Raw genomic sequence first — 14,678 nt, forward strand, 5'->3', positions numbered from 1 at the left:
ATCTTTTGAATTTGTCAATTACACCTTGATAAAGACAAAAAATTACACAATAACCAAAATTAGTTATCCATATCGGATATGTTTTGTCATCATGCAGTTTCAAGTGTATATTAAAAACCAGCTGTCCATTAACCAAGCAACCCTCCCCCACATGTGATTTTTGCAGTTACTAAAAGCAAAGGAGGAGGATATTCAGTTTGCTATTTTGAATCTTCTTAGCTCCTGTGTTCATGTACGCAAAACACCATAAAACTAGACCATTTTGCCTAAAAGATAAGATTGAGAAATCTGCCAAATTAGAGCAATGCTCCAAAGCTGTCTGTTTCCCTGGGAAAGGGGCAAAGGGGAGACCTCTCCTGCTGCACTGGGAAGGAGAATGGAGTCAGCTTTTAAACGCCTACTTTGTTCCTGGAGCTTCATTTACTTTAGTCCAGTGATCTTTAGATCCCCTAGAGCCTTCTCACCACTTACGAGATCTGTAAACGACCAATTTAGTATTTAATTAGGTTCCTAGCATTACACCACGCTCCTACCCTAACATCTATTCAACGCAGCTACCATCTGAGAAGCTGTGGCTTGATTAGATAGGATAAAAATTCCTACTATTACGCAGCTGGAAAGTAAGCACTACCAGGTGTTCAGGTACTAACTAAGCTCACTGCGTCTCCAAGTTCTGAAGAGAGTTGAAGGAGGCGGGATCCGGCCACCAGGAACCTCCCTTGACCCCGCCCCTCTGGGCTTTGCTTCCGGGGCAGTCCGGGCAGCCACGTAATCCTCGGGTTCTTCTCTAACCGGGCAGTGGATGGTGGGAGTCAAGATGGCGGCGGCTGCAGCAGCCAGTATTCGAGAGAGACAAACAGGTACGTCTTACTCCCTTCTCCCTGCGGTTTTGTGCCTGTGGTGGGGATTTCTTCTTCTCCTGCTTGTCGCCCTCCCTCGGTCGTGGTGTGTGCAGCTCTGAGATGGACCTCCTGAAGCTCAATCCAGTTCCCAGAGCATCGAGAGCCCCTCCCCTTTTGAGTTTTTAGGCAAGAGATGTAATAGCTCGAGAACGCGGCCTCATTTGTGGTTCAGGAAAAGGGGCTTAAGGGTTGCTATGGCCCTGCTCTTGTCCCTTGTCTGCTGGGCCTCAAAAGGCCATCACAAGAATATCTGGCAGCTGGCAGATAACAGCATAGATATTCCCCTGAGTTTCCACCAATGAAGTCTCCGGGTTTGTTTCTGTGCCTGGTCCAGGTCTTCCCTAGATTTTAATGTTGAAAGAGTTTCGTTTGGGGGCATTTCCTTCACAATTACAAAATTTATTCTTTCAGAGCAGCTTACCTTCTGCCATTTCTCTTCTTTGGACCAGGCTTTTGGGGGTACCTGAAGAGAAATGCCCAGTGATAAAGATTTCCTTCTTCAGCTTACTGGAATCGAATTCAAGAATGGCAAAAAACAAATTAATTAGTAGCTTTGTCATTTTAACCGTTTGACAGATTAGTATTGTAAAACTATTAGTTTCATCCTCGATAGAGCATACAGCTTCTGTTTGTACCGTTAAATGTGTTTTTTTTAAGTACATATTTCTTCCCTTTAGCTTTCATATTTTTACATGTTAGATATTTTGTTGTTACTTATTTTTTGTAAACTTCTGATGACAACAGAGTTTATACTTGTTAGCTACAGACTAATGGTTTGTTCCTGTTAGCGAATTGTCCTGAAAGTTGGCAGGCTGTGAATTCTGAGGAGCTGATAGAAACAAACCATCAAGAGTATGCACAATTGGAAATTCTTTCCCTTGTAATTAAGTTCTTTTGCATGTTAATTTGAACTGGAAAATAAATGGTTACAATTAATATGGCTTACCAGAAGGGATTTCAGCTGTGCTTGATTCCTTCCTTAGGAATTCAAAGAAAAAATGATTAGACTATCTAGTAATAACACAGTGCATATGGAATTGTGTTCTGCTTTTTCCATTAGATAAATTTAGTCTAAGCTATCAGGTGAAGTTAGGCATAATTTTAAATAAGTAAGGTTTGGGGAATACCTGCCATACGTTTTACCAGTAAGCAAATAGAAGCCGCACTTGTCTTTGCAGTATGGTTCTGACAGCTTAATGAAGCTCAATGAATTAGGTCATGTTATATATTAAAATAAAATAACATATCAAGGAAGACTTAGAAAGCAGCGTTTTGCTTAGAAACCAATAGAAAGCAGCGTTTTGAAAAATAAAATTTTTATGGTAGTTATTTTTATATGCAGAAACTTTGTAGAATGTTGAATCCTAATATAATTTCAATTTCTGTGGAAATACACTTCATTGTAGTAAGATTTCACATTACAACTAGATAGGTTATGCCATAATAATCATTTATCAGATTAGTACTCTAGTTGAGTTCTGTCTTATTTTTGGACAAAGGTAAACCCCTATATGTGTGCTAGAGTACCAGAAGTAAACCTTTCCCTCATGACTATTGAGAATGTTTTTGGAAGTAACTCAAAATCAGTTCTCAAATTTTCTAGATGAAGACACCATGGGACACAGGAATTTGCGATCTATTTGGGTAGATAATAGCTGATACTGAATAGTATTCCTAAGCATTGTTTTAAGTGATTTTATGTGTATTGTCTCCATTTTATAGATGAGAAAACTAAGGTATAGAGAGGATAACTAACTAGCATGGCTATTTTTTGTTTTCCTGCTTGAAGAATATTTATCTTTTAAAGGTCACCTTAAAAGTCATCTGATTTGTGAAAGTTTCTTGGATCACTCACCCTCTTTATTCTTACCTTTAGTGCAGCAGACAACATCCTGTGTTACCTATCATTGCCCTTCATGCATGCCTCTCTGTTGAAGGTTCTTGCTCAACACTCCCGCTTCTCAACCTTGGCAAGCCGCAGATCCACTGCTTTCTTTCTTGCAGTGACCTAATGTAGCCTCTTGGCTTTAGATATCATCTATATGCTAATGATCCCCAAGTTTATATCTCAGGCCTGGACCTTTTCCTCTGAATTCCATTTACCCCATTTCAATTAATAGCAACTCCACCCTTGTAGTTAGTTGCACAGGTCAGAAACCTTTAAGGTTTCTTGACTTCTGTTTTTCATATCCCACATCAGATCTGTGAGTAAATGTTATCAGCTCTACTCTGAAAATACATTCACAATCTGCCTGTTGGCATTGCTTTCACGCAGGTCCATAACGCCAAGAATTTCTGCAGTAACTCTTATTTAGTTGTTTTGCTGTTATATTCCTGTTCCCCTTCATTTTTTTTCCCCACAAAGTAACAAAGTGATCTTGTCACATATTTGCGCAGAACTCTCCCAACAGCTTTCCATTTCAATCCTGGTAAAAACCAAAATAATATTATAGTGGTCTACAAGGCCTTATGTGATATATTTCCTGCTTAACTTCCTGACCTGACTCCCTATTACTCTCCCCTTTGCTTGAACACGTTGGAATGCTCCCACTTGAGAGCCTTTTTATTTGTTACCCCTTTCTGGATATTCTTTCAGAGACATCTGCATGGCTCACTCTCTCATCTTTACTCAAATGTTACCCTCTCAGGAGGCCTTTCTTGTCTACTCTATTTAAAATTACACTGCAAGGGGGTACCTGGGTGGCTCAGTCAGTTAAGCATCTGACTTCAGCTCAGGTCATGATCTCGCAGTTTGTGAGTTCAAGCCCCACGTCAGGCTCTGTGCTGATAGCTCAGGGCCTGGAGCCTGCTTTGGATTCTGTGTCTCCTCCTTTCTCTGCCCCTCCCATGCTCATGCTCTGTCTCTCAATAATAAATAAACGTTAAAAAAAATTTTTTTTAATTACACTGCAGGGGCTCCTGGATGGGTCAGTTGGTTAAGCATTTGACTCTTGATCTTGGCTCAGGTCATGATCTCACGGTTATAAGTTTGAGCCCCACATCAGGCTCTGCGCTGACAGCATGGAGCCTGCTTGGGATTCTCGCTCTGCCCCCCCCCCCAAATTAATAAACACTAAAAAAAATATTTTTAATAAAAATAAGTAAAACTAAAATTACACTGCAGCTCTCCCCCCTTCCCTTTGTTTTACTCCATAGCACTTAACATAATCTTATATGCCATATGTTTAACTTAATCTGTTGTTTTTACCCCAAGTAAAATGAAAGTTCCTTGAGGATAGGTAATTTTTATTCAGTCTGTTGTGTTTAGTGCCATCGGCTGGAGCAGTGCCCAGCATATGGTAAACAATAACTGAACATTTGTTGAATGAATAGTAAATGTGGTTGAATATATAGCAGATGAGTAAAGAAAATATTTCAGGTTAGGGTGAAACTATATTAACCAAGTCTAGAAATGATATGTTTAGAGCTAATAAAGAAAACTAGTTTGCCATTTCATTAAAAGCAATGATTTAAGCCTATAGGAGAGTTACTCTGATGAAACTAAAAATACATTCTTACATATTCTTTGAACACAGGCCTGTACTTTATTAACGAATCCACTGTGTCAAAATCTGTTAACAAGTTAGCCAAGGGTCACAGTTGAAGAAACTCACCTAGATGGGACTAGGAAGGCAGATGTGGGAATATCTGCTGATACTGGCCTTTTTCAGTAAAGTAAGGCCTAGCTCTAGAGAAACTATACACCTGGGACTCTGATGCAGCCTGGGCTGTGGTTTTTCCTAGTTGTCCCAAGAATGTGAACAGTTCCTAGAAACAAGATTTTCTTTTTGTTGGGCCATGGGTGCCAGGGTGATGATGGCTATATTGCCTGGAGGTGGAAGAACTTGCCAAAAGCTCAGTGGGAGAGTTCATTCTGCAGCACCTTGTATGCCTCCTATGTTACTTCAGTTTTAAGTACCAAAGTGTTTTTTTGCTTGTTTATGTATTTTTTTTTGTATAATATCATAGTATTTGTAAGCTTAGCATTTAATAGAGGTTTTTCTAGTGTGTGAATCAATATACCAAAAATTAATACACTGGTGATTTGAATATTATATGGTCAATTGTATATACTATATATATAATATATAGTATAATGTATTATGTAGGGAAGAGTATGACCTGTAGATTATTTTGTATTAGTAAAGTCTAATCCAAATGATTTTATTTTTTATTTTTTAATTTTTTTAAATGTTTGTTTATTTTTGTGAGAGAGAGCATGAGCAGGGGAGGAGCAGAGAAAGAGGGAGATACAGAATTCGAAGCAGGTTCCAGGCCCTGAGCCATCAGCACAGAGCCCGATGTGGACCTTGAACACAGGAACCATGAGATCATGACCTGAGCCAAAGTTGGAAGCTTAACCACCTGAGCCACCCAGGAACCCCCAAATGCTTTTAAAGATCAACTAAATAGATTTCAGGGTTGCCAATCTTAAAAATTTAATTACCCAACTAATACCCTTCCTTGAATATTTGGCCTTTCCTTTTTTTTTTTTTTAATTATTAATTTTTTTTTATGTTTATTTTTGAGACAGAGACAGAGCATGAATGGGGGAGGGTCAGAGAGAGAGGGAGACACAGAATCCAAAGCAGGCTCCAGGCTCTAGGCTCTGAGCTGTTGGCACAGAGCCCAATGCGGGACTGGAACTCATGAACCGTGAGATCATGACCTGTGCAGAAGTCGACGCTTAACCGACTGAGCCATCCAGGCACCCCAAGGACTTTTCAACTTCACACAGAAGTATAGAGAGATTTTAATTTTCCTTAGAAAATATTTCTGAATCTGTAATACACATGAACAGACGAGCACTAAAAATCTCAAAATTCAATAACACATAGAGCATAACTGCTTTGATTTTAGAAATTGTATATTTTCTTATCAGGAGTTATCTACCATATCTTTGGGAAAGTCTCACTTTTTCCATGGACCATATAATATTGAACAGTATAACTTTTCATTGAATCTGATGAGACAAATTGGTCATAAAATGTATTACAAGATAACTAAAACATAGACCTACTGTATGAAGGTTTTGTATATGAACCACTTAAATATATCCTATGTAGTTTTTGTTTTTCAAAAGAGTGATGCTGATCTGTGCTTTCAGGCAGACAGTAGTAAATAGACAACAACACCAGTTATCTATTGAGACCACTGCGAATTTGTAGTTGATAAAATTTCTTTTTGCATCTGTATAAAATGTATGAGGAAATGTCTATTGATGTCTTCTGCCCATTTTTAATTGGATTATTTGTTTTTTGGTTGTGAAGTTGTATAAGTTCTTTATGTATTTTAGATGCTATCCCTTTATCATTTGCAACAACGTGGATGGAGCTAGACAGTATAATGCCAAGTGAAATAAATCGGAGAAAGACAAATACCATATGATTTTACTCATGTGGAATTTAAGAAATAAGACAAGCAAAGGAGAAAGAAAAAGAATAAACCAAGAACAGACTCCTAACTATGGAGAACAAATTGATGGTTATCAGAGGGGAGGTGGGTGGGGAGATGAGTAAAATAGGTGATGGGGATTAAAGAGTACACATCATGATGAGCACTGAGTAATGTACAGAATTATTGAATTACTCTATCATATATCTACAACTAGTATAACACTGTATGTTAACTATACTGGAATTAAAATATTTTTAAACTAAAAAAAAAAAATGTAGTGTGGGGCTTGTCAGGAGGAATGGAAAAGGCTTCTTTCAGAACATTTTCCACATTGTCATCTGGGAACAGAAAATCTCCCCAAACACTTGCCCAATTAGCTGTTGATGGAATGGTCTTAAACAGTCTGACCTGCTTTTACATATCCATTCATTTGATTTATCAGTTTTACTAGAGTGATTTGTGCATTTTGTTTTGAGGTGGTAAGTAATAGATGAGGGGGTGGGGAATGAAATCATGAAAAACAATGATAATTTTTTTTTAATTCTTTTAATGTTTTTTATTTATTTTTGAGAGAGACACAGAGTGTGAGCAGGGAGCAGGCAGAGAGAGAGAGGGAGACACAGAATTTGAAGCAGGCTTCAGGCTCTGAGTTGTCAGCACAGAGCCTGACATGGGGCTTGACTCACAAACCGTGAGAATGTGACCTGAGCTGAAGTCGGTTGCTTAACTGACTGAGCCACCCAGGCATTCCACAATGATAATATTTAAAATGTTTTTTTTATAATGTTTTTTATTTATTTTTGAGACAGAGACAGAGCATGAGCAGGGGAGGGGCAGAGAGAGAGGGAGGCACAGAACCTGAAGCAGGTCCCAGGCTCCGAGCTGTCACACAGAGCCCGACACAGGGCTCGAACTCACGGACTGTGAGATCATGACCTGAGCTGAAGTCGGATGCTTAACCAACTGAGCCACCCAGGCGCCCCCCACAATGATAATATTTAATAAGACTGTTTTCATTTCCAGTGGCTTTGAAGCGTATGCTGAATTTCAATGTGCCTCATGTTAAAAACAGCACTGGAGAACCAGTATGGAAGGTAAGAGACTTTATTTTAATTTTAATTTAACTTTTTTTAATATTTTAACTTTAATTTATTTTAATTATTTTTGCTTGGTCTTTATTGGTGGTGATTGGAGGGAATTTCTTGTTAATGCTGAACAGTAGCGCATTTTAGTTATGCATGGAGAGTTTATTTTTATTTAACATGGTTTCTTAATGTGAATCTTTTTAATAAGCATTTTATGGAGGGAGACAGACAAGGATAATAATATGCATCTAGGGAATCCAGCTGATCTCTTGAATGGCCCCTCACTAGTAGGTCTTTCATCTGGTTGATGTTTTGTTCCTTAGCTTTGCAGGTCCAGAATTTGGATCTCGCAAGCTTGTTCAAGGTTAGTCAGACTTGGGTAGAGAGTGATCTGTAAACCAGAATGCCAGTTTTAACCGACTCATGAGACAGTGATTTGTAAACCATAATGCTGGTTAATTTATGATATATAAAACTGTCAGTAAAATTGTTAATTGGACCAGAAAGCAATCTATAATATTTCTCCTTTGAGAAATGATGAAGTACCTTTAAAAATTCCTGTTCTTTAAGCTTGTTCATTTTAAACTTTATACTTTCTTTCTTCAGACAGACCAGAATTCAGCTGCTTAGGTTTACACTTGTTAGTTTATAGTCACTTTATATTTCTTTTTTGCTAATAATTGAGAACAACTCAACCTGGTAACTATTTGGGGTGTTTTGAAAACTCTGATGATCCTTATAAGTCCTTTGGTTAACTCTAAAGATGGTTAAGGTCATCTATATGAATTCCTAGGTTAAGCTTCAAAATATCCCCTAATTTTTGCCTTCTTTCATGTTTATTTGTGGGCATCCTGTTATTGCTCCTTGAATAAACAATGCTCGATTATTGTTTCTAAAGCCTTTATTAAGCTTTTGAATTAAATAGCTCGAGAATTTCTTGGGTACAATCTGATTTGTGTCAAATTCTTTCCCTATCCATTACTTATGTATCACAAGATTAATAATATAGATATATTGAGATTTAGAGATGGAAGATATTTATGAGAAATGAAACACCCAACCTCTTAGAACTAGAGCAGAAGAGTTTTAGCTTTTATTTTTTATTTTTTTTTATGTTTTTATTTTATTTTTGAGAGAGAGCATGAGTGGGGAAGGGGCAGAAAGAGAGGGAGACACAGAATCAGAAACAGGCTCGAGGCTCTGAGCCGTCGGCACAGAGCCCGATGCGGGACTCATGGATGGTAAGATCATGACCTGAGCCGAAGCCAGACACTTAACTGACTGAGCTACCCAGGCACCCAAGAGTTTTAGCTATTCTAAAGGAAATGCTGTCATATAGGAAACACATTTTTTTTTTTTTTTTAATTTTTTTTTTTTTTTCCAACGTTTATTTATTTTTGGGACAGAGAGAGGCAGAGCATGAACGGGGGAAGGGCAGAGAGAGAGGGAGACACAGAATCGGAAACAGGCTCCAGGCTCTGAGCCATCAGCCCAGAGCCCGACGCGGGGCTCGAACTCACGGACCGTGAGATCGTGACCTGGCTGAAGTCGGACGCTTAACCGACTGCGCCACCCAGGCGCCCCAGGAAACACATTTTTTTATGACAGCATGTTTCATCCCTCTTTAGCAATTTCTTACTCTGTGAAGAATTATTGATGTAGTTGTAAAGAAACACTAGTTGAAATTTCTCTTTTATTAGCCTTAACTCTAAAACTAATTTTAAGTTAGAAGATTCAGAGTTCTTTCTACCCCTCAAAGATGTCAGTTATAATATTTTAGAATGTGAAGAAATGTATGTGACAGAATAAGGCTAGCATGTACTCTTTAGGGACTTAATTCTTTAAAATTGTTTATTTATGTTTATTCATTTCCTGAGAGAGAGTCACACAGGGGAGGAGCAGAGAGAGAGGAAGACACAGAATCTGAAGCCTGCTTCAGAGCTCTGAGCTGTCAGCACAGAGCCCAATTCAGGGCTTGAACCCAAGAACCACAAGATCATGACATGAACCGAAGTCAGATGCTTAACCGGCTGAGCCACCCAGCCAACCCAGTCACTCACTCATTTTTTAAATGAGCATCTTACTAACCTGAGATGCTTAAATTACCAAATTTTCTTTACAGTCTTAGAACTTGTTACCCATTAGTTTTGAGAGGGACTATTTTTACTTCTCTCTTTTTAGAAAGGATTGATGTAAACTTGGTGGGGAAGTGTGAGTTTGCTGAATATTAAAGATCCTTTATTATAGCTTAAGATAAGTATTTTGTAGTTGCTAGTACGTTTATCCTAGCAAAAATATTCTATGAGAATAAATTTATGTAATATTAATTTAGCCTAAATGATCATGCTTTAAAAACTAGATTATGACATACGTGAACGTTTTGGGCAATATTTGGACAGAAAATATTAAATTGAGGTAAGTATAAGAATTCAGCATACATGATTTATTAAAATAGAATATACTTCAACATTGTCTTAATATGAGCTCTCTGTCAGCTGTTTACTGATAATGTTTCGAAAACACGTTTTTTTTTAAACCAGGTGCTCATTTATGACAGATTTGGCCAAGATATCATCTCTCCACTGCTATCAGTAAAAGAGCTGAGAGACATGGGAATCACTCTGCATCTGTGAGTTTTAACATGTTTCTAATAATGACATTTGTTTTCAGATACGTTGCTAAAGGATATCTTTGGCCACCTTGAAATCCAGTTATTCAAGGACATCATTTATACAGAAAATAATGTTAGGTTACAGTACTTGTATAAAACAACATTTAACTATTTACTTTGAAGTTAGAAATAATTCTCAGTCTGAGGTTTTATAATTTCAGAATTTAAATATTCTCTTTCATGTCTTTTCATAAAGACTAGTTTACCCTCTTATATGAAAGAACAGAACTGGTTGTCGTAAGTTCTCTTCCATCTCTGAAAATTTTTTATTCCTTCAGTTTGAATATGCTTTTTATTTATTTTTTTTTAATTTTTTTTTTTGCATTTATTTATTTTTGATAGAGACAGCACAAGTCAGGGAGGGGCAGAGAGAGAGGGAGACACAGAATCTGAAGCAGGCTCCAGGCTCTGAGCTGTCAGCACAGAGCCCAACGTGGGGCCCGAACTCACAAACTGTGAGATCATGACCTGAGCTGAAATCGGACACTCAACTGACTGAGCCACCCAGGCACCCCTGAATATACTTTTTAAAGAATGTCTAAATTAGTTTATCGTTAATATGAAAAATTTAAGTATCTATGGGATAAGGATTGTTAACCACTATAGGAGCTATCTATGTTGTCTTCTTAACTACTGAATGTATTTGATTATATTATTTCTGGTATGTTTGATAAATATAACAAATCTGTCTCCCTCTGTCTCTGCCCCTCCCCTGCTCTCTTTCTCTCTCGAAAATAAACATTAAAGTGTGTGTGTGTGTGTGTGTATGTATACACACATACATACACACACACACACACACACACACACACACTTGATTTTACTTATGGTTAGATTTTTTCATTGTTTTTAAAGACTCCTCCAGCTTCCTGTTTTCCCTCTCTTGGAGAACTGAATTTTTCCTCTGCTCACCCTACCCCAAACATATTTCTATGAAAAATGGGAATAAAATTGCTATTGAATGTGCTTTAGTTCTTATTCAGGAAGAATATTGGTATTAGAAATAAAGGTGATTGTAATAGAAGAGATGAAGACTGACATTAGGATCTTACTAACAAATAATGTTAGCACTGATAAAAGGAGAAGCCTGGGTTAAACGATTAATTGAAGCAAGAGCTTTTAGTGTACTGGTCATTGTCTATAAAATGATTCATCCTTGATTTGAGAAGTACCGTTTTAAACGATCTTTTTAGATAAATGACTAAGAAAAAGTTGAATTTTATGTTCTTTAGGCTTTTACACTCTGATCGAGATCCTATTCCAGATGTTCCCGCAGTGTACTTTGTAATGCCAACTGAAGAAAATATTGACAGAATGTGCCAGGTAATATGAGTTCTTATATGTAGAGACAGGTTTTTTTAATTTTTTATTTATATTATTAATCAAAAATTTTTTTTTCTGGAATAGAATTTAGTGATTCATCATTTAATAGCCAGTGCTCATCCCAACCAGTATCCTCCTTAATGCCCCTCTCCCCTTTAGCCCTTGCCCCCATTCAACACCCCTCCAGCAACCCTCCATTTGTTCTCTAGTTTTAAGAGTGTCTTATGGGTTGTCTCCCTTCCTATTTTTATATTATTTTTGCTTCCCTTCCATTATGTTCTCCTGTTTTGTATCTTAAATCCCACATATGAGTGAAGTCATATATTTGTCTCTGACTGAACTAATTTCACTTAGCATAATACATTCTAGTTTGATCCACAGAGTTGTAAATGGCAAGATTTCATTCTTTTTGGTTGCCGAGTAACATTTCATTGAATACGTATACCACATCTTCTTTATCCATTCAGCAGTTGGTGGACATTTGGGCCCTTTCCAAACTTTGGCTATTGTCAGTAGCCAAACGTTGGGGTACATGTGTCTCTTGGAATCAGCATTGTTATATCTGTATTTAACTCTAGCAATTTTCTTCCTTATCTCTGTAGACATATATAATATCCAAAACAGTTTCATTTCAGAAATACAAGATTTATCCTAGTTGTTTCTTTTTCCCTTTACAAATTTGTAACTCCTTTTTCTGACAGTGACAAACATGACTCCCAATATCCTCAACATACTTATTTTCTCAGTCCTCATAATTATTAGTCCTTTATCCTTTAACCAATGTCCCAACCTTTGTTAAACCACTGCCCTGCTTGCTACCTTCTTCACACAGCCTCCAAATCCTCAGTTTTTCACACTTAAACATCTCCAATACCAGATGCATCTTAAAATTGATGGTGTGTTATAGAATTTTATTGGCAGCATTAATTCTTTCTTGGTGTTACATAACATAATGGTGCCTCTTTCAATTGACATTTTCTTAGATTCAAAGAAATGCAGGCATACCTTGTTTTATTAGGTTTCACAGATAATTCACTTTTTTAGAAAGAGATGGTTTGTCACAACCCTGCATCAAGCAGGTCTGTTGATGCCATTTTTCCAATAACATTAACTCACTTTCTGCCTCTCTGTCACGTTTCGATAATAATCAGACTATTTCAAACTCTTTTATTATTATATTACAGTGATCTGTGATCAGTGATAATTCACTGAAAGCTTAAATTTTTTAGCAATGAAGTATTTTTTTTTTTTTAACGTTTATTTATTTTTGAGACAGAGAGAGACAGAGCATAAACGGGGGAGGGTCAGAGAGAGGGAGACACAGAATCTGAAACAGGCTCCAGGCTCTGAGCTGTCAGCACAGAGCCCGACGCGGGGCTCGAAATCACAGACCGCGAGATCATGACCTGAGCCGAAGTCGGACACCTAACCGACTGAGCCACCCAGGCGCCCCTGAAGTATTTTTTAATTAAGGTATATACTCTTTTTTTAGACATAAGACTCTTGCACACTTAATAGACCACAGTATAGTGTGAACATAATTTTCATAGACACTGGGAAACCAGAAAATTATTTTGACTCATTTTATTACAATGTTCGCTTTATTGTGGTGGTCTGGAACTGAACCTGCAATATATCCAAGGTATGCCTGTATGGTTATTTAGATATCTATTTTTCCTAGAGTTTAAGAAGATAAGTAAATTTGATTTAAGAATTTGCATAACTTAAATTATGGTACTTTTGCATGATTGAGAAGTAATACTTCTGGAATTGGTCATTGGAATTATGTCTGAACAGTGAAGGAAGTGTGTTGTTTTATTAAGAGCAATAGAAGGTATTAGCTGCAAAATATAATAAGCATTTTACTATACAAGAGAGCCATTTCTGGAGATTTTTGAGAAAAAGGCAAATAAACTATTTCAAAGCAGTTTTGTGTGATACTATAATTAGTAGAATTTTATTGATAATAGAATTATAACTTTAATTATTAATATATAGGTCCATTATATCTGGCAACCAAGTAACTAGTACTTCTACATAACTTTCTTCTCTTGGGTTTTTTTTAATTGTCATTTAAATATGTGTATTATCCTCCAAAATCTTACTCTTACAGTATCTAAATGATTTCTGTCTGTGGTCATCTTTTATATGTGTGCATAGGAATGAAGTATTCATTGTATTTATAGGATCTGCGAAATCAACTCTATGAATCATATTACTTAAATTTTATTTCTGCTATTTCAAGAAGTAAACTGGAAGATATTGCAAATGCAGCATTAGCTGCTAGTGCAGTAACACAAGTAGCCAAGGTAAGAGATTTTGATTAGCTGATGACATTTTGTTAACGTAAAATTTAGTGTATTTTAAAACCTGTTAATTCACTTAAGTTTCTCATTTACAAAAGACGAGGTCAACCTAAGAAATATTTAGACTCAGTACTTTTTTTGATAATGTAAATTACCTACAATTTGAACTAGGCAGAATACACCAAACTAATGGTACCTGTTATTTGATGAATTTGAAAGATAAAAATAAAATGCTTAATCAGTGTTTGTTTTAGTCTAGGATTTGTATCATCTTTTTAGCTCAACTTAGAAATAGTTTGACAGTTGGGTTGTTACAAATTATACTAAAAATATGTTGACATTATTTTATTTATAGTCACTATAGTCACCGTATTATCTTCAGGTCTTACTTAGGAGAGAAGATCCAACGAAGTTACATTACATTTTATAAGAGGGAAGGAATTTACAACAGGCCAGCAGTTCTACATCATGTTTACCATTTAGATAGGTTCAGCTTAGTTATAAATGAATCTGTAAAATCTTTTCTTGGTTATAGCAGTACTGTGCCTTGTGCTTCTTGACATTGGACAAGACATGAAATTCTAGGGAATCATATAGGGCAAATAAAAGACAAAACAACCATGCATTTGCTTCCCATTTTTTCCCACTGAGTTTTCATTCTAAGATTTAGATAGTCTACTATTACTTCTGATTAGTTTTTGAGGCTTATGTTTTAATGTTCTTTCTTTTCAAAGTTTATTATTTTACATAAAATAATAGGAATGGTTTTCAGTTTGTTTAACTAAATTCAGTGTACTTCTAAGAATTTTCTTAATTTTTCTCCTGATTTGCCCTTCTAAAGAACTAGTATAACTTTTTTCCCACTTATAAGTGTTCATGGTGGAAAAATTGTTACTATGACTTACTTAGGAAAGTGTGATTAAAGTGAACATAAAAATTAAATTGCAATTTTTTTCTTCAAAACTGATATACATTCCCATCCCAAGCACAGTTT

General features: G+C 36.5%; 1 protein-coding gene across 2 annotated transcripts in view; it reads left to right on the top strand.

The window, feature by feature from the left end:
• Positions 1–730: 730 nt before the first annotated feature.
• The window catches only part of SCFD1 (sec1 family domain containing 1), a 114,616-nt gene continuing 100,668 nt past the window's right edge, over positions 731–14,678 (top strand). For both annotated transcript variants that reach the window (XM_045450596.1, XM_045450597.1), the window contains exons 1-5: positions 731–860; positions 7,323–7,393; positions 9,925–10,013; positions 11,288–11,378; positions 13,565–13,687. In XM_045450596.1, the coding sequence (XP_045306552.1) occupies positions 803–860; positions 7,323–7,393; positions 9,925–10,013; positions 11,288–11,378; positions 13,565–13,687 (432 nt within the window). In that variant the 5' untranslated portion in view covers positions 731–802. The remainder of the gene's footprint in view (positions 861–7,322; positions 7,394–9,924; positions 10,014–11,287; positions 11,379–13,564; positions 13,688–14,678) is intronic.

The sequence above is a fragment of the Leopardus geoffroyi genome, chromosome B3 (genome assembly GCF_018350155.1).
Source record: "Leopardus geoffroyi isolate Oge1 chromosome B3, O.geoffroyi_Oge1_pat1.0, whole genome shotgun sequence".
Lineage (NCBI taxonomy): Eukaryota > Metazoa > Chordata > Mammalia > Carnivora > Felidae > Leopardus > Leopardus geoffroyi.